Below are 23,079 nucleotides of genomic sequence, written 5' to 3' on the forward strand. Positions count from 1 at the left end.
CATGCTGCAGGCGATCTCCGTGACGTCGCTGATGTAACAACGTCATACATCAATTACTGCGTGGACCTGTGTATACCACTCAAAAAAGTCAAACAATACAACAACAACAAACCGTGGTTTAACAAGGACATTAAACAGTTAAGAAAAGATAAAAATGTAGCTCATCTGACAGGAAACAAAGAACAATATATGGCTGCCAAATACAAACTAAGATCTGCAATAAGAAGAGCCAAATCCAACTATGCCACCAAACTAGAAGAACAAATCACAACTAACGATACACGTTCTATCTGGAAAAAACTCCAAAGCATGACAAATTACAAAAAGAAATCCACCCCCACACCTGACAGTGACAATCAGCTTCCTGACACACTCAACCTTTTTTATGGGAGGTTTGAGCAGGCACCGGTCCCTCCGCCATCTACCCCCTCCCCCCCTCCCCTCCCCCCCTTCACCATCTATGAGGAGGAGGTGAGGAGTACCTTCAGGGGACTGAAAAGGTATAAAGCCCCCGGCCCAGACAACATCACCCCCACCGTTCTCCACCACTGTGCTGCAGAGCTGGCTGGGGTCTTTGCTGACATCTTTAATACCTCCCTCTGTCAAATCTCAGTACCCAAGTGCTTCAAAGAATCCATCATCATCCCGGTTCCCAAGACCAAGAACATCTCCTGCCTCAATGACTACAGACCTATTGCCTTGACATCAGCAGTCATGAAATTATTTGAGCGCATCATACTCAATCACCTAAAAACCATCACCACCCCCCTCATGGACCCATTCCAATTTGCATACAGAGTCAACAGATCAGTTGAGGACACTGTCAACTTAGCAATCCATCCCATACTGAACCACCTAGAGCCCACAAACACATATGCCCGCATCCTGTTCATGGACTTCAGTTCTGCCTTCAATACAATAAACCTGGAAAAACTGCTCAATATATTACTGGACATGAACATCGACCCATGCATCTGTCACTGGATTCACAGTTTTCTTTGGAACAGACAACAGAAGGTGAAGATCAACAACATCACATCCTCCCCTCTGTCCCTCAGCACAGGCGCACCCCAAGGCTGTGTACTTTCACCATGGCTATTCTCCCTCAACACCAACCAGCTCACATCACACCACAGTTCTGTCAACCTGTACAAATATGCGGACGATACAACCATCATAGGACTCATCACCAACAACCAAGAAACCGAATACCGTGCACAGATCAACCAAGCAGTGACCTGGTGCACAGACCACAACCTCCTACTCAACACATCAAAAACAAAAGAACTCATCGTCGACTTCAGACGCCAGCCATCCCCCAAAACTCCTGTGTTCACTGAAGGTGAGCCTATCTCCATCACTGACACATTCAAACTCCTTGGGACCCACATCAGCAATAACCTCAAATGGAAAATCAACTCAGACCACATCTACAAAAAAGCCCAGCAAAGACTCTTCCATCTCCGACAGCTCAAGAAGTTCAGAGTAAGGTCCCATCTCCTGCTCCGTTTCTACACAGCCATCGTTGAAAGCATCCTCACCACATCCATCACAGTCTGGTTCGGCAGTCTTGATACACTCTCCCGGAAGAAACTACAACGCATCATCAACAGAGCATCCAAAATCATCGGTTCACCCCTTCCATCCCTTGAATCACTCCACCACAAACGGACACTACGCAGGGCGCACAAGATCATTTCCGACATCACTCACCCCGCACACTACGCCTTCCAGCTACTGCCCTCTGGGAGGCGTTACAGGACAGTCACTTCCAGAACAACCCGCTTCAAAAACAGTTTCATTCCCATAGCAATAACTCTTCGGAACTCCAAACACTGAGGACTGTCTATTTTATGCTGTCGCTGAGGACTGTTGTTGATATGAATTATGTATGACCCTTATGTATTTATGTATTTATATGTGACGTATGTATGTGTCTGTTTGTATGTATGTCATACTATATGTTCAATGTTATGTTGGAACCTGTACAAAGAGCTGTACTGTAAACAAATTCCACCAGCTTGGCTGTGTGGTCATTAAATTAATTACAATTACAATTACATATAAATACGTCAACACAAGGATCCAACTAATATTTAGAGCTCAGATAAGTTTGGATTTTCATGTGGAGAAATATTTCTGTGAATCAAACTCATCATTAGCAGTGATATCCTCCATGGCTGCACAAACACAGGAAAAAGCAGCAAATAAACAGCAGAGCAGCAGAGACATCCCAGCAACCAGCTGTCAGCAACAAGCTGACTAAATACCTTATTTCACTGCACACAACTCAGCTGTGTCTCCAGTCCATCCGATATAAAATCCAGCATAGAGCGGCTGAGTGAATGTGGTCTGGACTCTGTGGAGGAGAGTCATGGTTTCAGAGACGCTGTAGAAGGACAGAATACCTGCTCTGTGATCCAGGTACACTCCCACTCTGGAGGCCTGAGGACCTGAGATGGAGGTTTTTATATCGTTGTACCAAAATTCATAACCGTTTTGGTAACATCTCAATGCCCAGGATTTGTCATTACGACCAAATCCACATTCATTCCCTCTTCCTGCTCTGCTGATGTTCTTGTATGCGACTGCTACAATAACTCCTCCCCCTCTCTTCTCCACCTCCCAGTAACAACGTCCAGTCAGACTCTCTCTACTCAGGACCTGACACCATACAGTGAATCTGTCTGGATTACTAGAATAAGACTGAGGTTGATTCATAAATGTCACTTTTCTGTTCCCCTCTGACAGTAACAGACGTGTGTTTGCTGTGTTTGGATCCAGTGTGATTTCAGATGAAAATTTCAAGAATCCAGCTCTGTTCTTTGGTTCTGGTTCTGACAGTAAAACATCCACTTCAGGGACTCTCAGTGAGATGTTGGTCCATTCCTCTCTCAGGATGTCCTGTAGTTTATCTCTGAGCTCTGACACAGCTGCTGTCACATCCTCAAAGTGCCTCAGAGGACGGATATTGATGCTGGATGAGTGTGTAGACCCCCTGAGTGCTGAAACTGAGGGGTAGTTGAGCAGAAACTGGCTGTGATCCTCTGTGTGTGAGAGCTGCTTCAGCTCAGCATCTTTCCTCTTCAGCTCAGTGATCTCCTGCTCCAGCTTCTTCTGAAGCTCTTTGACTCGACTCCCTTCAGCTTCCTGCTGGGATCTGATCTGCTGCTTCACATCAGAGCTTCTTTTCTGGAGGAGACAGATAAGCTGGCTGAAGATTTTCTGGCTGTCCTCCACTGTTTTATCAGCAGACTGATGGATGGCCTCCAGCTGCTGCTGAAGCAGCTTCACATCTTTCTCTGCGTCCTGGATTCTCTGCTGGATCTGCTGCCGACTCCCCTCCAGCTCTCTCTGCCTCTCAGTCCTTTCTGCTGCAGCTGACACTGTGTCGTGGCCTTTATGTTCCTCCACAGAGCAGAGATAACAGATGGACTTCTGATCAGTACGGCAGAACATCTTCATCACCTCATCGTGAACAGAGCAGATGTTCTCCTGGAGCTTCTTGGAGGGCTCCACCAGCTTGTGTTTCCTTAATGGAGCCACATCATAATGAGGCTGAAGGTGTTTCTCACAGTAAGAGACCAGACAGAATAAACAGGACTTAATGGCTTTCAGTTTTCTCCCAGAGCAGAAATCACAGGCCACGTCTTCAGGTCCAGCATAGCAGTGATCAGCAGGAGCAGCTTGGAGTCCAGTCTTCTTCAGCTGCTCCACTAAATCAGCTAACATGGTGTTTTTTACCAGGACAGGCCTCGGTGTGAAAGTATTCCTGCATTGAGGGCAGTTGTGGATTCCCTTCTGATTCTCTCTATCCCAGAAACGTTTTATACAGTTGATGCAGTAGCTGTGTCCACAGGGAATAGTCACCGGATCCTTCAGTAGATCCAGACAGATCGAACAAGAGAAGCTTTCTCGGTCCAGCTGATCCCCTTTCTGAGCCATTTCACATGCCAGCAACAGTGGCTGGGTGAGTTTCACTTCCTCAAAGCTGAAACTACTCTGATATAGCTCTGATAGCTCTGATATACGAATCATGTGTTGGTGCAGAGAACAGAGCTTGTCAAACCTCTGTAACCTGGTGTTAGTTACATCAATGCAAATCTGAAGGGGAGGGAACAAGGAAATATTTAGATAAGGTGGAGCTGCTTTGTTTGAGAGCAGGTAGTGTGCGTGTAACCTTCCTCTTAGTCTTCTTGGCTTCTATCTGATCAACTAAGTTCAGATAAGGAGACTGGCAGTAGCACTGACGCATGAGAGCATTGATCTCCAACTCACATAACACACAACACAAAATATGGTATGAATGTTTATAATCAAATGTTCAATTTTGTTTTTTAACACAAAATGGTCAGTTTTGCACACATTAAATGAAATGCAGTTCTTTTTAAAAAAAAAAAAATTCACAGAATGAAATTAAATTAGCTGAAACAGGTAAGTACTAGTATAGAAAATAATAAAGATAAAGTAAAATAAAAATATCTCTTTCTCCTTTAATGGGTTGAATTGTCCTTTTTTCCCCTGTTTTCCACTGTTTGTTTCAGTTTACTGTCTTTCAGGATCCTCCAAGGAAAACAGTTCTTTAAGTTCCTTTGTCAGTTTGTTTTTTTTGGAAAAAAATGTAAAAAATAGAAAAAAGTAAAAAATACTGAGATCTCAGAAAAGAAAGTGCAAATAAAATGTGTGACTCCTCAGGACTGGGCCCTGTCCTACCACACTGATGCCCACACTGGTCCCCATGAACCAAGAGTCTCCATGCGGCAACAGTGGTGGTGTTGATCACAGTTGAGCGGAGGAATTCGTCCCTCAAAAAAACAGCTAGTATAACATGCAGCGTAATTATTCATCAGCTTAATTGACTGTCTTTACTTTTTTTCTAGTGCACATTAACAATACAGCTCATTAAATGAAATATAAACAACTTAGCTACAGGAATATGAAACACATGAAATGCTGCATCATTTTAGCATCTGAGCTATAGCGACGGCTGTGGAGCCGTGCTCGGCCTCGTTAACAGGCCGCAGCTGAGCTAACAGCTGGTAAATTGCTACACGTTGGTCACGGTAACACACAATAACATTTTTCAGTACCATTAAACATTTGACTATTCTTTCTTGTGTACTAAACCAGAATGATACTGCTAATTGAGCTAACGAGCTATCGGTGCAGCTAACTCACCAAAATAGTTCATAAAAGTCTGGGTAAACACTCGTCCGAGTCGCTCCCGGGATCGGTTTCACTTCTACCAGGTAAGTTTCTCTTCACACTCACTCTCTAACGACAGTTTCCACAATGTCACCATCACTTTTGGCCGCCGAACGGGGACACTTTTTCTGCGGCTGCACGAGGCTTCTCCTTTTTTTTTTTTCTTCTTCTTCTGTGTGAGAGGTGTGGAAGTGGAAGAGCAGAGAGAAAGGCTGAGAGAAAAAGTGGTTTTTGTGATCTTTATTCTCTATCCTTGGTTTTCTTTGTTTCAATGTTTCATTAGTTGTGTTTTTCTGAGTACTTTGTCTAGTGTGTTGTGAGTTTATCTTTGTTTTTTTGTTGCGTTTGTTGGGTGTGCTTCCCAGCACTGCTGGGAAGCCGCAATGGCGTCTGGCGGCTTCTCCGCGCTGTCCAGGAAGCACGGGATCAGAGTTGGTGCCGGCTCTCTGTGCAGCGTGGAGGAGGTGGCGCTGGCCTTGGGGCAGGTTATAGGGCACAGCTCTGTAAAATCTGCTACCCGCCTGAACAAGGCTGTGGGCTCTCAAGTTTTCAATTTTGCTTGGAGTGAGATTCAGGCGGGGCAGGGGCCGGGCCGTGTGCACAGGGGGGGCGGGTTTCTTTCGGGGTTTTCTTTTGGGGGGGGGCTGGTCCCTTGCAGTATTCCATCGCCATAAACTAGCTAAAGAACAATTGTTTTATTTATACCAAAATCACAAATCTTCACTTTTACACTAAATTCTGCTATATTTTAAAATAAATTGTTTTAGGTATGCAAAGTCTTAACAAACAAAAAATTTTTATGAGTGTTGTTGTAAGTGTTTGTGGCAGATTTTGATGCTTGATGACTGATATTGGGGGCTCCCATTTAAAGCACTGTGGCTCAATGTCAGCCATTTTCACAGTCATGATGGATGACAGAGTTCCATTCAGAAACAAAGTGTTCCTGGTCTTGGTTTTATTGAGCCCCACCATGGAAAAAACCCTCTCTGCATCAGCATTTCAGTGTGGCAGAACTAATACCAGTTTGGCAATTGTAGATAGCCTAATTGGGAATCTGCTCATACGTTTTTTTGTTGCGTTTGTTGGGTGTGCTTCAGCCACAATGGTGTCTGGCGGCTTCTCCGCGCTGTCCAGGAAGCACGGCATCAGAGTTGGTGCCGGCTCTCTGTGCAGCGTGGAGGAGGTGGCGCTGGCCTTGGGGCAGGTTATAGGGCACAGCTCTGTAAAATCTGCTACCCGCCTGAACAAGGCTGTGGGCTCTCAAGTTTTCAATTTTGCTTGGAGTGAGATTCAGGCGGGGCAGGGGCCGGGCCGTGTGCACAGGGGGGGCGGGTTTCTTTCGGGGTTTTCTTTTGGGGGGGGGCTGGTCCCTTGCAGTATTCCATCGCCATAAACTAGCTAAAGAACAATTGTTTTATTTATACCAAAATCACAAATCTTCACTTTTACACTAAATTCTGCTATATTTTAAAATAAATTGTTTTAGGTATGCAAAGTCTTAACAAACAAAAAATTTTTATGAGTGTTGTTGTAAGTGTTTGTGGCAGATTTTGATGCTTGATGACTGATATTGGGGGCTCCCATTTAAAGCACTGTGGCTCAATGTCAGCCATTTTCACAGTCATGATGGATGACAGAGTTCCATTCAGAAACAAAGTGTTCCTGGTCTTGGTTTTATTGAGCCCCACCATGGAAAAAACCCTCTCTGCATCAGCATTTCAGTGTGGCAGAACTAATACCAGTTTGGCAATTGTAGATAGCCTAATTGGGAATCTGCTCATATGTTTTTTTGTTGCGTTTGTTGGGTGTGCTTCAGCCACAATGGTGTCTGGCGGCTTCTCCGCGCTGTCCAGGAAGCACGGCATCAGAGTTGGTGCCGGCTCTCTGTGCAGCGTGGAGGAGGTGGCGCTGGCCGTGGGGCAGGTTATAGGGCACAGCTCTGTAAAATCTGCTACCCGCCTGAACAAGGCTGTGGTGTTGTTTGTGGCGAAGGTGGAGCAGGTTAAGGTGCTCGTGGAAACGGGCGTCACGGTGAACGGGATCTTCGAGCCGGTGATGCCGCTGACGCAGCCGGCTTCGAAGATCGTTCTGTCCAACGTGCCCCCGTTTATCAGTGACGAGTTCCTGATAAAGGAACTCTCCAGGCACGGGAAGGTGGTGTCCCCGCTGAGGAAGGTGCTTTCGGGCTGTAAGTCCCCGCTGCTGACACATGTGGTGTCTCACCGCAGACAGCTCCTCATGATCCTCAACGACAAGTCAGGGGAATTAAACTTGAGGTTTATTGTGCGTGTGGAAGGGTTCGATTACACACTGTTTGCCACTTCCTCCACAATGAAGTGCTTTGGCTGTGGCATAGAGGTTCACCTGATTAAAGCCTGTCCCAGCCGAGCCGCTCCGGCTCCGGCTCCGGCGGGCTCCAGAGGCGGCTGGTCTGCTCCCACGGCCTGGTGGATGTGTGGTGAAGGACGCACACAGACTGCAGAGAACACATGGTCCCACCTGACAGACAGTAGGGTCTCCTCAGCCAGGCTTGATCGCTTTTATTGTTTTAAACATCATTTTAATGTTTTTAAGGGCTGTACGATCATGCCAGTCGGTTTTACTGACCACTTTGGTTTTATGTCATGTTGTTCTAAAGAATGTTTTACCCAGGAGTGCGTACTGGCATTTTAATTCAACGCAAACATTTGATAAAGGTTTTAAAGAAGCTCTAAGTTATTTTTGGGCCATTTTTAGGCTTAGGAAAGGTGATTTTACATGTCTCAGGCAGTGGTGGGACCATGGTAAGACTGAGATAAAACTCTTGTGCCAGCAGTATACTCTCAATGTTACACGGGATGCCTGTCGATCTATACGGGACCTGGAGACTGCGATCGTGGAACTGGAGACAGTTGCCACTTCCACAGGAAATCGAGGATGTATTGAAGTCCTCAAATCTAAAAAGATGGCTCTGGCCAACCTGCTGGACACAAAGGTGCAGAGTGCACTGGTCCGATACCGGTTCCTGAACATCTCCGAGATGGATGCTCCCTCTAGCTTTTTCTTCGGCCTGGAGAAGAAGCGAGGTCAGGCCAAGGTGATCCTCTCTCTGCTCTCCGACACAGGGCAGGAACTCACTGACACTGCAGACATCAGACAGCGAGCTGTGGATTTTTACGCATCCCTCTATGCGAGTGCATATGAGGAGAATGATGCACTGTTTGAGGAGTTCTGTGGTGAGCTGCCTCAGGTCTCTGAGGAGACCAGCGCACAGCTGGAGCAGCCCTTACAGCTGGTGGAGCTGCAGGCTGCTCTGCAGGGCATGCAGGGACGGAGGGCTCCCGGCATCGATGGTCTGAGTGTCGAGTTTTATAAGGCCTTCTGGCACATTTTAGCACCCGATGTTTTAGAGGTTTTTAATGAGAGCTTGGCTTTGGGTTCCCTGCCGCTGTCCTGCCGCAGGGCTGCTGTCACCCTCCTGCCAAAGAAAGGCAACCTTCAGGAGATAAGGAACTGGCGCCCTGTGTCACTCCTGTGCACAGATTATAAAATCCTGTCCAAGGCCTTGGCAAACAGGCTGAGAAATGCTATGGAGCAGGTCATCCACCGGGATCAGACCTATTGTGTACCTGGCAGGTCTATGGTAGACAATGTCTACCTGATTCGGGATGTTTTGGAGGTTTCCAGCTCATTGGGCATTGATACTGGTCTCATTTCGTTAGACCAGGAAAAGGCTTTTGACCGCGTTGAACACAACTTCCTCTGGAAAACCATGGAGAGGTTTGGGTTCAGCGCTGGTTTTATAGCCAAGATCCGGGTGTTGTACTGTAACATTGAGAGTATGCTGAAGTTCAACGGCAGTCTGTGTGCTCCTTTCAGGGTGCATAGAGGCATCCGGCAGGGCTGTGCTCTGTCTGGGATGCTCTATGCACTCTCCCTGGAGCCCCTCCTCTGTAGGATTCGCACACGCATAGATGGCCTGCTTTTACCTGGTTTTAAACAGAGCATTGTGTTGTCTGCCTACGCAGATGACGTCATCGTTCTGATCAGATCCCAGAGAGAGGTTGATCTTTTAGTTGAACTAGCCGCCTCCTTTAACACTCTGTCCGCAGCGAGGGTGAACTGGAGGAAGAGTGAAGCCCTTGCTGTGGGCAGATGGTGTGATGGCCTCCCAGTTCTCCCTCAGCACCTGCAATGGAGCAGAGAGGGGCTGAAATAACTTGGCGTCTTCCTCGGGTGTGAGGAGATGACCAGGAGAAACTGGGAGGGCATCACAGAAAAGGTTGAAGGCAAACTACAAAAATGGAAATGGCTGCTCCCCCAGATGTCCTACAGGGGTAGAGTGCTGGTGCTGAACAACCCGGTGGCATCTCTGCTGTGGCACCGCCTGGCCTGCGTGGACCCGCCGTCAGGTTTGCTGGCTCAGGTCCAAGCAAAACTTGTCGACTTTTTTTGGGATGGTCGGCATTGGGTGCCACAGGGGGTGCTGTTTTTACCGAGAGAGGAGGGGGGCCAGGGCCTCATCCACCTGGCCAGCAGGGCCTCCACTTTCAGGCTTCAGTTTGTCCAAAGGTTTTTAACAGGTCCGGCGGACTTGGTGTGGAGAGAAGTGGCCGGCTGCATTTTTAAACGTGCGAGTGACCTGGGACTGGATGCTGCTCTGTTTTTAACCGATTGCACTTTATTAAAATTAAACGGGTTGCCTCCTTTTTATCACAGTGTTTTTAAGTCATGGGTCCTTTTTAAACTTGACTCACGACAAAGCTCTGCCTCCCTGTTCTGGCTGCTGCAGGAGCCACTGGTGCACGGGGCCCGTCTGGACGTGTCCAGCGGAGCTACGCCTGGACTGGGAACAGCACTGTGCAGGAGAAAGGTTCTGGTGTTCCAGCAGCTGGTGGACACTGCGGGGCCGGCGCTGACGGACTCGCAGGCTGTGGGCTCTCTCCTCGGCATCAGGTCCGCCAGGGTGGCAGAGCGGGTACTGGAGCTCTGGAGGCGGAGGCTCTCTGGCAAAGAGAAAGGCCTCCTCTTGGACTACGGCAGAGGGGTGGAGCCGGACCCTGGGGACCCTTTTCCTGGGGTCCATGTGAGTCCCCAGCTTGGGGAACTCAGTGGGCCTCTACTCCGGGGCCCCGGGAGCCTCGGCTTCTGTTCGGCTGGAAGGAGGACTCTCAACCACCTCTGTGTTAAAGTGCTCAACAGGAGGGGGCTCTGCGACAGAGAGCCCACTGTGTGGACCGGCAGGCTGGGAGCCGATGGAGCTGATCCACAGTGGCGAGTTCTCTACAAACCTCCCATAAAAAAAACGAACTACTGACCTCCAGTGGAGGATTTTACATGGTGCCATCGCCTCCAATGCTTTTATCTCTGTTTTAAACCCGGCTGTGTCTAACCAGTGCCCTTTCTGTCTCCTTCAGGAGACGGTTTATCACGTTTTTAGCGAGTGTCAGAGACTCCCAGTGCTCTTCACTCTTTTAACTACCGTGTTTAACCTATTTAATGAGTCTTTTAGCATCACACGTTTTATCTATGGCGCAGGATATAAGAAAACAGACCAACGGAAGTTTCAGCTTTTAAATTTTATCTTAGGTGAAGCTAAGTTGGCTATTTATGTTTCCAGAAAGAACAAAGTGACGGACAAAGCGGGTCAGGAGGCGGTCTCCGTGTGGTGCTGCAACCTCAGGTGCAGACTGAGGCTGGAGTTTAGCTTTTACAAACTCACAGACGATCTCCAACGTTTTAAAAGCATCTGGTGTTTTAATGATATTCTTTGTTCCATTGATGATGATAATGAACTGCAGTTTGCATTTTTTCTTGAACACTAATTTATCCTGTTTTACACATTGACACAGTGTGATGTATTATGTTAAAATGTGAATAAATGTTTTTGTAAAAATAAAAAAAATCTTCTTCTTCTTCTTGTTCTGCCCCTGCTGCCCCTGCTGCCCCTGCTGCCCCTGCTGCCCCTGCTGCCCCTGCTGCCCCTGCTGCCCCTGCTGCCCCTGCTGCCCCTTTGCTGAGGGGTGAGCCTCCCGCCTCGACCAAGGTCCAGGTCCAGGCCCTGACCCAGACCCGGGTCCAGGTCCAGGCCCCCGGCGCTTCCACGGCCCCTGTCAAACCACCACCCATCCCTGCGAGTAAGAGGAAGAGGTGTCAGGTCTGTCCCTCCAAGAAGGACAGTAAAACGCACAACGTCTGCCGTGGCTGCGAGAAGTACATATGCGGAGGCTGCGCGCTCCTGTACTGCCCCACCTGTGCCAACTCCTGCTGCTCATCCTCGGAGCGTGGGTCAGTTTGACCCGGTGCGAGAGAACACCCGGGTGTATACGGAATGCGAAGGGCGACACGAGGGTTAATCTTCTAACTGCTGCCAGTCATGAAACTGTATTTATGGATAAAAATATATGAATCAAAATAAATTTTAAAACAAGAAATATAATTTATTATTATTTCTGTAGTGTTATTGTCTCCATGTACTTGGAGAGACTTGGATATAATATTAACTACACTAATACACTAATATTTGGATGACTGTGACGAGAACTGGAGCTTCAGTCACCTGCTATGTCGGGTTAATAATGTTGAATTAATGATAATATTCTTAAAGAGAGTTCATGTACGGAAAAATATGTGAAATATGTTTATATGCATCTATTGAGAGAGATTAAATGTGTGTTACACGTAGAGTTTATCAATAGTTCATATATGTGCTTTTGTTTGAGTGTGTGTCCTCAGTGAACTGTATCAGTGTCTGCAGCTGTCGGTTCAGTTTCTGTTCAGGCTGACTGAGGGAGGTTTTTGTACGACTGTTTTTCACTGTGTGAACACCTCCTGACTGTTGATTTCATGGTAACTCTGACAGTAATAAACTGCAGCATCTTCAGCCTGAACTCCACTGATGGTCAGAGTGAAGTCAGAGTTTGATCCACTGCCTGTAAAACGATCTGAAATCCCTGATTCTCTGCTGTCAGCAAAGTAAATGAGCAGTTTAGGAGTTTCTCCATCTCTCTGTTGGTACCAGGCTAAATGGTGGTAGAAACTCCGAACATAAACATCCTGACTGGTTTTACATGTGATGGTGACGGAGCCTCCCACAGCAGAGCTCACTGCTCCAGCCTGAGTCACTGTGACCTGACCTCTGGACTCTGAGGATACAGAGACAAAAACATAAAGCAGCTTCATGCTTTTGTCGGCTTCATTTCAGAGGGACGGATGTTCATAGAGGAGAGGAGTTTGATTCTCTGGACTTTACCTGTGAAGCAGCAGCAGAGGAGAGTCCAGATGAGGACGCAGATCAAAGTCATGTTTCTGATGAGGAGGATTTCTGTGGCTTCTGGTGTCATGAAGGTCAGCTGTCAGTCATCCAGTGTTCAACTCTCAGGACTATAAACTCTGCCAGAGCACTGGAGCATGGTGCTGCTGATGCAAAGTGGCTCTCTATGGAAATGCTCTGACTGACTCCAACAGGGAGTTGTCTCATCAATCAGGATATTGATCAGAAACTTTATAGTGTTTTTCTGAATTAACATGTTTTTTTTATTTTTTTTTTTATTTTATTGTCAAAATTAAACTTTTTGTCAATGCTCATAACTTTTTATGTTTTTTTTTTTTTTGATTGACCAACAATTGTTAATAATCCTGCTCAATATTTCTCTGATGGACTCTACAATGGATCTGGCTGCACGGCAGAATCTTTCAGTGCTTTACCACTTTATCTGTACACATGTTGTTAAATATGTCTGTCATTTACATTCATAAATGTATTATTTTATAATGAATTTAAATATCCTGTGTATTGCTGAATGTGTAATTAAGTTTGTATTTCTCAAACATTTAAAAAGTTCTGCAGTTTGTTTGTTTCAGAGTCAGAGAGTCGTGTCGAACAAAACGTAGAACCCAGAAATACTGCAACACTGAGAGAAGCTGAAAAGTGAAAAACACTTGGACTATAACACCATCCTTCACCCCTTCCTGTCTCCTTATCAGCATTTATCAACATGTTCAACATGAGCTTTATTGCATTTGTGACAATTTCATCTAATAAAGATATATGCATGTTTATGTACAACATTTTGGGTTAATTAATGAGATTTGTTATCAGCGTCTCTTATTAGTTCATTCATGGGGTCATGATATCTCACCTTCTGTAAAAATGTTTCATAAGACGGCATCAAATGAGTCCATCTTTATTTTCACAAACATAAAAATACTAAATATATAAAAATCTGATGTGAGACATTTGTTGCTCTGTGTTTTCTTCAGTTCCTATTTGAGCTAAAATTCTAGAAAACAGCAAAAGTTTTGGTGAGTTTGTTTGTCTCAGAGTCAGAGAGCCGTGTCTCTGTGCAGTCAGAGGTTTTTGTACGGCGGCTCAATGAGTTTGTATCACTGTGGTGGACGTTTGGTCGAGGAACCAGACTGGAGTTTGGAAGTAAGTTTTTACTGTATTTAATATCAATGACTGTAAGTTTTAAGCGGGCTTTATTCCATTTAATGTTTGAATGAAAAATATCTTCTTGACAAAAATTGTACCGGTCATAGTTTTTATTTATCCTCATAGAGCTTGGCTTGGCTTTGCTAAAATTTGTCAACATTTCTGTGAAAGTAGAGCAAATATTTTAATATTGTGGCAAGACTGTCTCTACAATGAATAAAAACATGCATTTTGTACAAGTAGAACAACATTAAACTGAAGAGGAAATATTCTAAAATCTCTGTAATGATCATGTCATACGTTACTTTAAATCCCCTTTAAAATAAAGCATGTGTTCATTTGTTTAAGCAATATTTATGCTCCATATGTAGAATGTTTAATGTGAGTGAGATGCTTTTCTGAACTGGAACTAAAGCAAAACTTACTTTCTAAATTTGCAGACATCTGCTGTTTTAAATTTCCCGTACAGTTTTACATATTTCAGATCAAACTGTGTGATGATTCTCTCTGTGCTGATGTGCATCAGAGGTTTCTTAAAGGGAAGTGAAACAATGTGTTAGTCAGTGACTGGTGGAGCAGAACCTGACAGAAACTTCTTAAAGGAGAAAATCAGCTCTGACAGTAGAGATGTCCAAGTGTCTGCTGTTCTATGGACAAGTGTGTGGTTCCTGTTCTCTAAGCTGACTGGTGTCTCCTAGGTGATGTCCGTCCCACCCTGACACTGTTGCCCCCCTCCATAAAGGAGCTGAAGCAGGGAAATGCCACCCTCATGTGTCTGACCAACAAGGGCTTCCCCTCAGACTGGAGTCTGTCCTGGAAGTTGGACGGCTGCGGTAACACCTGCTGGGAGGAGAGCAGGAGTCTCGGGGTGCAGAAGGACTCTACAGCTGGAGCAGCACCCTGAGGCTTTCTGTTGACCAGTGGGACAAGATGGACTCTGTGACCTGTGAGGCCACCAAGGTCTCCCAGACTCCAGTCTCAGAGACACTGAGGACAGACCAGTGTTCCCAGTCCTGATCCCACTCACTGGGACTGGGAAAATATTTGACAGTTATTGCATTCTGTTGCTTTATGTGCATTATGTAGCTTTTCTGTTTCTTTTTCTGCTATCGGTCTCAATAAACAGTCAATTGTTCTCAAAATCAGATGTTGACTATTTTTCAAATGAACACAAACTGAATACTGAATCCCTTTTTGTCCATTTTCAGATTTGAATAGGTACATATAAAACAAAATTTCAACGGTGTTCGGGGTGAAAACACATATATTGGCATAGAGTGGGTACAAAGGGAAACTAAAATTCAGTGTGCACTAACTCCAGAAGATATCTACACTTACACAAGAGTTGTGTGACATTTATATTGAAACAAACAAACAAAAAAAATCATGGATACTATAATCATAAACATCTCTCCTGTTTTTCTCTCCTCTGAAACTCAGACAAAGGTTGAGTACAGACCACCGACAGGAGAAAAACCTGAAACAGGGAACGAGAATACGGAAATAAGTCTTCAGTAAGAAGATCGAACATAGAATTTTCAGGTACGGCGGCCTAGAGTTACCACAACGGTAAAACACTCTGGCGTCGAAGTGCTGGCCGACACCTCTTCTTATCCTCCTCTGATGAGGGTAGATGATTAGCAGGTGCGAAGGAAAACGCACCTGCAGAGCCTGTGGCCCAACCCTGCTCCTTGGCGCCATCTAGAGGAAAAACTGAGGAACTGACGGAACTGATGCAAACAGATCCCAACAGGAAAATGAAAGAAATATTAAAATATTTCAGATCCCAAAGATTTGATTAAAAACTTGAAGAAAGTCTTCAATCCAGACTTGACATAAGTGTATATTTCTTTGAAGAAAACAGATTCTTTAAGCAAAATATCAGGCTATCATTCAATCAATCTTGAATTTAGAGATCAGTCATCACGGTATAAAGTTTGATCAGAAAACAGAGACATACAGCACTGAGAACATAAATAGACTCTAAAGGAAAAAAAGAACTGAGGTGTGACTTTTTTCAGTCACATTCTCAGTTCAAAGGGACTGTGATTTTTTATGAACCCGACCAACAGATGCTCAGAGGCTTTCCCTTCGGTCACATACACCCTCCTGCTTTCTGGTGTTTATTCCACCTATTTGCAGCCAATCATGCCATATTTTTCCCTGCCTGTTGCATGTCTCCTTGCTAATCTCATCATTATTTTCCCATGAAGCTGCTTCACAGCACCCACTAGATCAGTCAGTGGATGATGCCTGAGGCCACAGAGCTCAGATAACCTGCTCCACAAACTCCAAAGCGAAAGTTTTCGATATGTCAGCACATCATAAATTGTTGTCATGCTGCCTGCAAAACTTATCGATCACAGACCGCAGATTAAATGTTCCTACACTCCAGATGTGTGCGCAGATACATTGGACTGCTATGTGCATGGACGTGCACGTTTTTGTCATTTGAATTTCAAAGTTTTTACAAGTCGTGGTGTTTGTGTGCAAGAGATTTTATCAAGTAAAGCTGTGATGATTCCTGAAGTGATGCTGAGGCCCAGGAGCTCAGATTTCTTACTCTGGAAACTTCAAACAGAAATTGGACGTGTTGGCAGAGCCAGAAAACATGGAAGTCAAGTCAGCAACAATGCATGCAGTTAATGTTTGTGAGTAAAAATGAGGCCTTTCAAAGCTTTTGTGAAGCTTCCAATTTGATTCAAAGAGAAATGGAAGAAACAAGACTTAGTAGGATAGTAATGAACTTTTCATATTATGGCATTTGAATTGCATATACGATGTATATAATTGTATGTCGTGAGCATATATAGTTATACATTCACTAGTAGTGTATATGATTTATTTATCATGAAGTATACTTATATCATTTCAATATTTATAAGAACACTCCAAGAAATCTTCTTCACATAATCTTTAATATCTAAAATACCTTATATTATTCAAGGATGTACAGATTTCTGGGAGAACTCATCTTTTACTATGAGGAGTTCTGATCTGTTTCTTCAAACTGATTAAAACTGGAGAAAATTATAGTTAATAGTGGCACTCCAGCCTGAAAGTTCTTCTTGATGCACACATTATTTCATCTTAGAAATCAAAGGATATGAGGCTGCATTGGAGAAAGTCATATAGAAAAAGCTTGATAAGATTTATTGTGATTCTGTGTGTGTGTCCTCAGTGAACTGTATCAGTGTCTGCAGCTGTCGGTTCAGTTTCTGTTCAGGCTGACTGAGGGAGGTTTTTGTACGACTGTTTTTCACTGTGTGAACACGGGGCCGCTGTGGAGACTCTGACAGTAATAAACTGCAGCATCTTCAGCCTGAACTCCACTGATGGTCAGAGTGAAGTCAGAGTTTGATCCACTGCCTGTAAAACGATCTGAAATCCCTGATGCTCTGTAGCTAGCAGAGGAAATGAGCAGTTTGGGAGTTTCTCCATCTCTCTGTTGGTACCAGGCTAAACGGTGGTAGCCACTCCAAACATAAACATTCTGACTGGTTTTACATGTGATGGTGACGGAGCCTCCCACAGCAGAGCTCACTGCTCCAGGCTGAGTCACTGTGACCTGACCTCTGGACTCTGAGGATACAGAGACAAAAACATAAAGCAGCTTCATGCTTTTGTCGGCTTCATTTCAGAGGGACGGATGTTCATAGAGGAGAGGAGTTTGATTCTCTGGACTTTACCTGTGAAGCAGCAGCAGAGGAGAGTCCAGATGAGGACGCAGATCAAAGTCATGTTTCTGATGAGGAGGATTTCTGTGGCTTCTGGTGTCATGAAGGTCAGCTGTCAGTCATCCAGTGTTCAACTCTCAGGACTATAAACTCTGCCAGAGCACTGGAGCATGGTGCTGCTGATGCAAAGTGGCTCTCTATGGAAATGCTCTGACTGACTCCAACAGGGAGTTGTCTTATCAATCAGGATATTGATCAGAAACTTTATAGTGTTTTCCTTAATTAATATGTTTTTTGTTTTTTTTTCTTTTAATTGTCAAAATTAATTTTTTGTCAATCCTAATCATTTAAAAAAAAAAACATTTTTCATTGATCAACAATTGTTAATAATCCTGCTCAATATTTCTCTGATGGACTCTACAATGGATCTGGCTGCACGGCAGAATCTTTCAGTGCTTTACCACTTTATCTGTACACATGTTGTTAAATATGTCTGTCATTTACATTCATAAATGTATTATTTTATAATGAATTGAAATATCCTGTGTATTGCTGAATGTGTAATTAAGTTTGTATTTCTCAAACATTTAAAAAGTTCTGCAGTTTGTTTGTTTCAGAGTCAGAGAGTCGTGTCGAACAAAACGTAGAACCCAGAAATACTGCAACACTGAGAGAAGCTGAAAAGTGAAAAACACTTGGACTATAACACCATCCTTCACCCCTTCCTGTCTCCTTATCAGCATTTATGAACATGTTCAACATGAGCTTTATTGCATTTGTGACAATTTCATCTAATAAAGATATATGCATGTTTAAGTACAACATTTTGGGTTAATTAATGAGATTTGTTATCAGCGTCTCTTATTAGTTCATTCATGGGGTCATGATATCTCACCTTCTGTAAAAATGTTTCATAAGACGGCATCAAATGAGTCCATCTTTATTTTCACAAACGTAAAAATACTAAATATATAAAAATCTGATGTGAGACATTTGTTGCTCTGTTTTCTTCAGTTCCTATTTGAGCTAAAATTCTAGAAAACAGCAAAAGTTTTGGTGAGTTTGTTTGTCTCAGAGTCAGAGAGCCGTGTCTCTGTGCAGTCAGAGGTTTTTGTACGGCGGCTCAATGAGTTTGTATCACTGTGGAACACGTTCGGTGGAGGAACCAGACTGACAGTTAACTGTAAGTACATTTTACTCTTCTAATAACCTGAAATTTATAGCTCCTTCTTTATTTTTCATTTCATAACCAGAAAACTGTTCATTTATGAAAAATATATGAATAAATGTAGTTTATATGATTGCAGTAATTGTTGATGAGTGAGTGAGACGATATATTCGGACACACTCAAAAGTCTTCTCTCTGTCACTCAGGATATTTTAAGCTTCTGAAAACTGGTGACGACTGAAAATAATTCTTACATGTTACATGAACAATAATTCGTGAACAAAGTTAACAAGTTGAAGGTTATTCTCAAACGCTTTAGTTTTCTCTCCACACTTAATATCTGTGTGAATGAACATTTCACAGGGACTAATTCTGTGTCATTGATAACAATTTAGTCAAAATTCGGAGCCATGCTGATCTGGGCTGCACTTTTATCTAACAGCATATAAACATTTCAGCAGGAGAAAAGTGATGCATTACTGTATGAGGGGTATTGATTCATGTAATTTCTCTACAAAGGTTGTTTTATGATGCAAAATAACAGAAAATACTACGAGAGAAATGACTGTAAAGGAGGAAAATACTGTTTTTTCCACGTAATTTTGCAGTCGCTAAAGTCAGAAGCAGGAGAGAGTAGAAATGATAGATTTATATAAACGTGTCGAAATGATTTGTGAAATGAATGAAAAACTTGTTTTTGATGTAAACAGGTGATACATGACATGAAGGCTGACGATCTGGTTTGAAAATTGCATTCATGATTTTAGATTGTACCACACTGACTGAAATAAAACTGAAAACATCTGAGGAGCAAAAAGCCTTAAACCTTTTTACATTTAGTACTGAAACCTGTCTGTTGCTGTGGCTCAGCAGTGAAGCCTGTCTGTTGCCGTAGTTACCGAGCTCAGAGAAGGAAGTGAGATATTAAAAAGCTGCTGCCTCTCAACATGTATCCTCTCTTTCTCCAGTGGGTCAGGTCCCTCCCACCCTGACAGTGTTGCCCCCCTCCACTGAAGAGCTGCAGCAGGGGAAGGCCACACTTGTATGTCTGGCCAACAAGGGCTTCCCCTCAGACTGGAGTCTGTCCTGGAAGGTGGACGGCAGCAGCAGCAGCAGCAGCCTGGAGGAGAGCAGGAGCCCCGGGCTGCTGCAGAAGGACGGCCTCTACAGCTGGAGCAGCACCCTGAGGCTCCCTGCAGACCAGTGGGAGAAGGTGGGCTCTGTGACCTGTGAGGCCAAACAGGGCTCCCAGACTCCAGTCTTACAGACACTGAGGAGAGACCAGTGTTCCCAGTCCTGATCCCACTCACTGGGACTCTGATATTGAAGTTACTGTTTTTGCTTTCAGTCTTTACTTTTCAACACGGTCTCTGTCTCTTTTCTACAGTAACCATTTCATGTCTTCTTCATCTTTTAATACTTTAATTGTTCTCATTGATTTTTATAACTGAGATTTCCCTGATTAAATAAAAAGCCTTTTCATCAAAACAAATGCTTTCGTTTGTGTTGTAATGAAAGAAACAATGACCCCACCAGTTCCATAAAATCCACAGACATACCTAATAAAATATATTTATTATTTTAGATTAAAAAATACTGAACAACGTGAGAAAGGAATTATGAGCTCATGTCATACAGTGTTTGTTTTAATAGAACAACCCAGAATGGTCATTTAAATTCAGCCATGATAGAAATGACTTAATCTAATGTTCCAACTTTTTGTGACTTTGTAACTCGATGAAAACCTTGTAGTTATCAAGCTGATTGTTCTGCTGAAGAATTTCAATCAAAACATCTTAAATATGATGAAAGAATTATGTCAGTAGGAGAAACATTTGTGCTGAAATGTGTAGATAAAAATCCACACACTGTAGTAACTGTGAGTAAAGCTAAAATGCCTCACAGAAACATGCTACTGTAGGATCCTGAACAGTACATTCTGATTGGTTTACAACATCAGAGTATAATCATCATCAGTGATCTCTATATAAAGGCTGATTCATGTCTTTAGTGTAAACAATCTCACAGAAACATCTAATGTGTTCTTAAACTCTTCCACAGTCCTGGAACAATGTTCTTCACACTCATTTAAGAATCTGTTGGTCGGCTGTTCCCTGATGTGATGATGATCTAATCTCCAGGTCAAAAGGGACAAACGGATTTAACTACAGAGGAAGATTACATGAGAATAAAACAATTACAGCATTTCTTCTGCTCGTGTCTCAATGTGACCTTTAAACTGCATCAATAGATATTTGTAAGCAGCCACAATAAAGACTGTAGTGAGCTGATCTGACAACATTCCCTCTGGAAATGCTCTGACTGACTCCAACAGGCAGAATTTATACAAGTATTTACCCCAAACTTCTTCATACTCAGTTTAATGTGCTGGAAATGTTTGAGGAAGAACTCCTTTAGATTTTTAGTTTTCTTTCAGTCTGAAACTGTCGTAGATTTCACGGAAATTTAATGAAGAATAACAAAAAGCAAGAAAAAAGATATGTTGTTTAGAACTATTTTCATGTTTGGTATCAACTCATGAATTTAACACGTCTTTTTTTGAGTTTGTTTTAAATCCACAGAGCGGATTTGGGGTCAAAGGTTGTGCTAGTTGTATTTTATTTAACTGCCACACAATAGCTCCTCTTTGCTTTTTTAGACGGAAAAAAATTATGTTAATAGATTTTGATAAGATGTGATGGATAACAGAACCTTCAGAAACTTAATTACATTTAAGCTATGTGTGTGTGTTCAGAGAATTACAAAGATAGTTAAACTAATGGATGGTGCAAAGTGTGACGGTTAAAATAATATTTAAAATGTTCCATGAAATGTGTGTCCTCAGTGAACTGTATCAGTGTCTGCAGCTGTCGGTTCAGTTTCTGTTCAGGCTGACTGAGGGAGGTTTTTGTACGACTGTTTTTCACTGTGTGAACACATGCTGACTGTTGATGTAGTGGTAACTCTGACAGTAATAAACTGCAGCATCTTCAGCCTGAACTCCACTGATGGTCAGAGTGAAGTCAGAGTTTGATCCACTGCCTGTAAAACGATCTGAAATCCCTGATGCTCTGCTGTCAGCTAAGGAAATGAGCAGTTTAGGAGTTTCTCCATCTCTCTGTTGGTACCAGGCTAAATAGTGGAAGCCTATCCGAACATAAACATCCTGACTGGTTTTACATGTGATGGTGGCGGAGCCTCCCACAGCAGAGCTCACTGCTCCAGGCTGAGTCACTGTGACCTGACCTCTGGACTCTGAGGATACAGAGACAAAAACATAAAGCAGCTTCATGCTTTTGTCGGCTTCATTTCAGAGGGACGGATGTTCATAGAGGAGAGGAGTTTGATTCTCTGGACTTTACCTGTGAAGCAGCAGCAGAGGAGAGTCCAGATGAGGACGCAGATCAAAGTCATGTTTCTGATGAGGAGGATTTCTGTGGCTTCTGGTGTCATGAAGGTCAGCTGTCAGTCATCCAGTGTTCAACTCTCAGGACTATAAACTCTGCCAGAGCACTGGAGCATGGTGCTGCTGATGCAAAGTGGCTCTCTATGGAAATGCTCTGACTGACTCCAACATTTCTTATCATCAAGACATTGATTAGAAACTGTAAAGGATTTCTTTAAAGGTTTCTGTTCTAATTACTTATTCATTTATTTTTTGTCAATTTGGAAAGAAATAATAAATCATTTAAAATAAATGGTGTTTTTTTAATTTTTTTAAATGTTTCAACAAATTTTAAAATGTATGTGTAAGGATTAACAGCCAATTCATACAAGTATTCACTGAAAACTTCTTTATTCCTATTTTATCATACTTTAACTTTTCGAGAAATATCATGTGTACAGCTTGTTTCATTCTAAAAATGTAACAGATTTCACGTGAAAATATTGTAAAAGCTAAATGAAGCAAAATAAAAAAAATTCAAGTCATGTCTTGTATGGAACTTTCTCCTTTAGTATCATTTTTGGTTTCAGTCCTGACTACCAGGAAAAAAAATTGTTGTCATATCACAATTTTATCATTTTTCCTAGAGATATCATGTGTCCACTACAGTATAAATTAGAATTTTATACATGTGAAACTAAACCACGATAACAATCAATAAATTCAATGAAAATATCTATTTCAACATAAGAACTGGCAGTCAGTCTCATACTGAAGCCACGCATCGGTGATCCCCAGAGTCCTCAGGCTCACTGCCATAGGCAGAGGATGCCATGACCACCGGCTTATTGTCAAACCACTTAATGACAGCAAGTTCAGGAGGACTTGGTCTGACCACCATCTCAGATGCCCCTCTTCCTTTCTTTTTGATGGCCTTCTCCCCTGTAATATTGCACTCCTTTGGAATTCTGTTGATCACAAGGGTTCAGATTCCTGACGCTCCCTTTGCCATCAGACGGTCCAGGAGGTTGACGGTCGTAAAGAACCTGTCAAAGAACAGGTGGGTTCCTTTGGGAAGGGATTGGACCAGATGGAGGACAGCTTGTTCTCCAATGCCCTGTCCCTCTGTGACTCTGAAGGTGGTCTTGCCTTGGTAGACTACAAAATCTAAGACCATACCAGTTGGTGTGGTGAAGACAAACACTGTCAGTCCAGTTGGGTATGGTTTAGC

At 43.3% G+C, this 23,079-nt stretch overlaps 1 protein-coding gene, 1 pseudogene and 1 gene segment (V, D, J or C); 2 read left to right on the forward strand and 1 right to left on the reverse strand.

The window, feature by feature from the left end:
* Positions 1–2,271: 2,271 nt before the first annotated feature.
* On the reverse strand, positions 2,272–3,981 carry LOC142398200 (tripartite motif-containing protein 16-like). Its single transcript, XM_075482161.1, has one exon. It carries the CDS (start codon positions 3,943–3,945, stop codon positions 2,272–2,274), a length of 1,674 nt encoding a protein of 557 aa, XP_075338276.1. The 5' UTR covers positions 3,946–3,981.
* An 8,871-nt stretch (positions 3,982–12,852) lies between these two features.
* LOC142398843 (immunoglobulin kappa constant-like) lies at positions 12,853–14,635 on the forward strand (annotated as a pseudogene).
* Positions 14,636–17,717: 3,082 nt separating this feature from the next.
* On the forward strand, positions 17,718–19,930 carry LOC142398848 (Ig kappa-b4 chain C region-like). The segment is given in 3 exon segments: positions 17,718–17,747; positions 18,397–18,478; positions 19,432–19,930. Coding segments are annotated over 3 exon segments (444 nt in total).
* The last annotated feature ends 3,149 nt before the right edge of the window (positions 19,931–23,079 follow it).

Source organism: Odontesthes bonariensis, chromosome 14 (genome assembly GCF_027942865.1).
Source record: "Odontesthes bonariensis isolate fOdoBon6 chromosome 14, fOdoBon6.hap1, whole genome shotgun sequence".
NCBI classification, from domain to species: Eukaryota; Metazoa; Chordata; class Actinopteri; order Atheriniformes; family Atherinopsidae; genus Odontesthes; species Odontesthes bonariensis.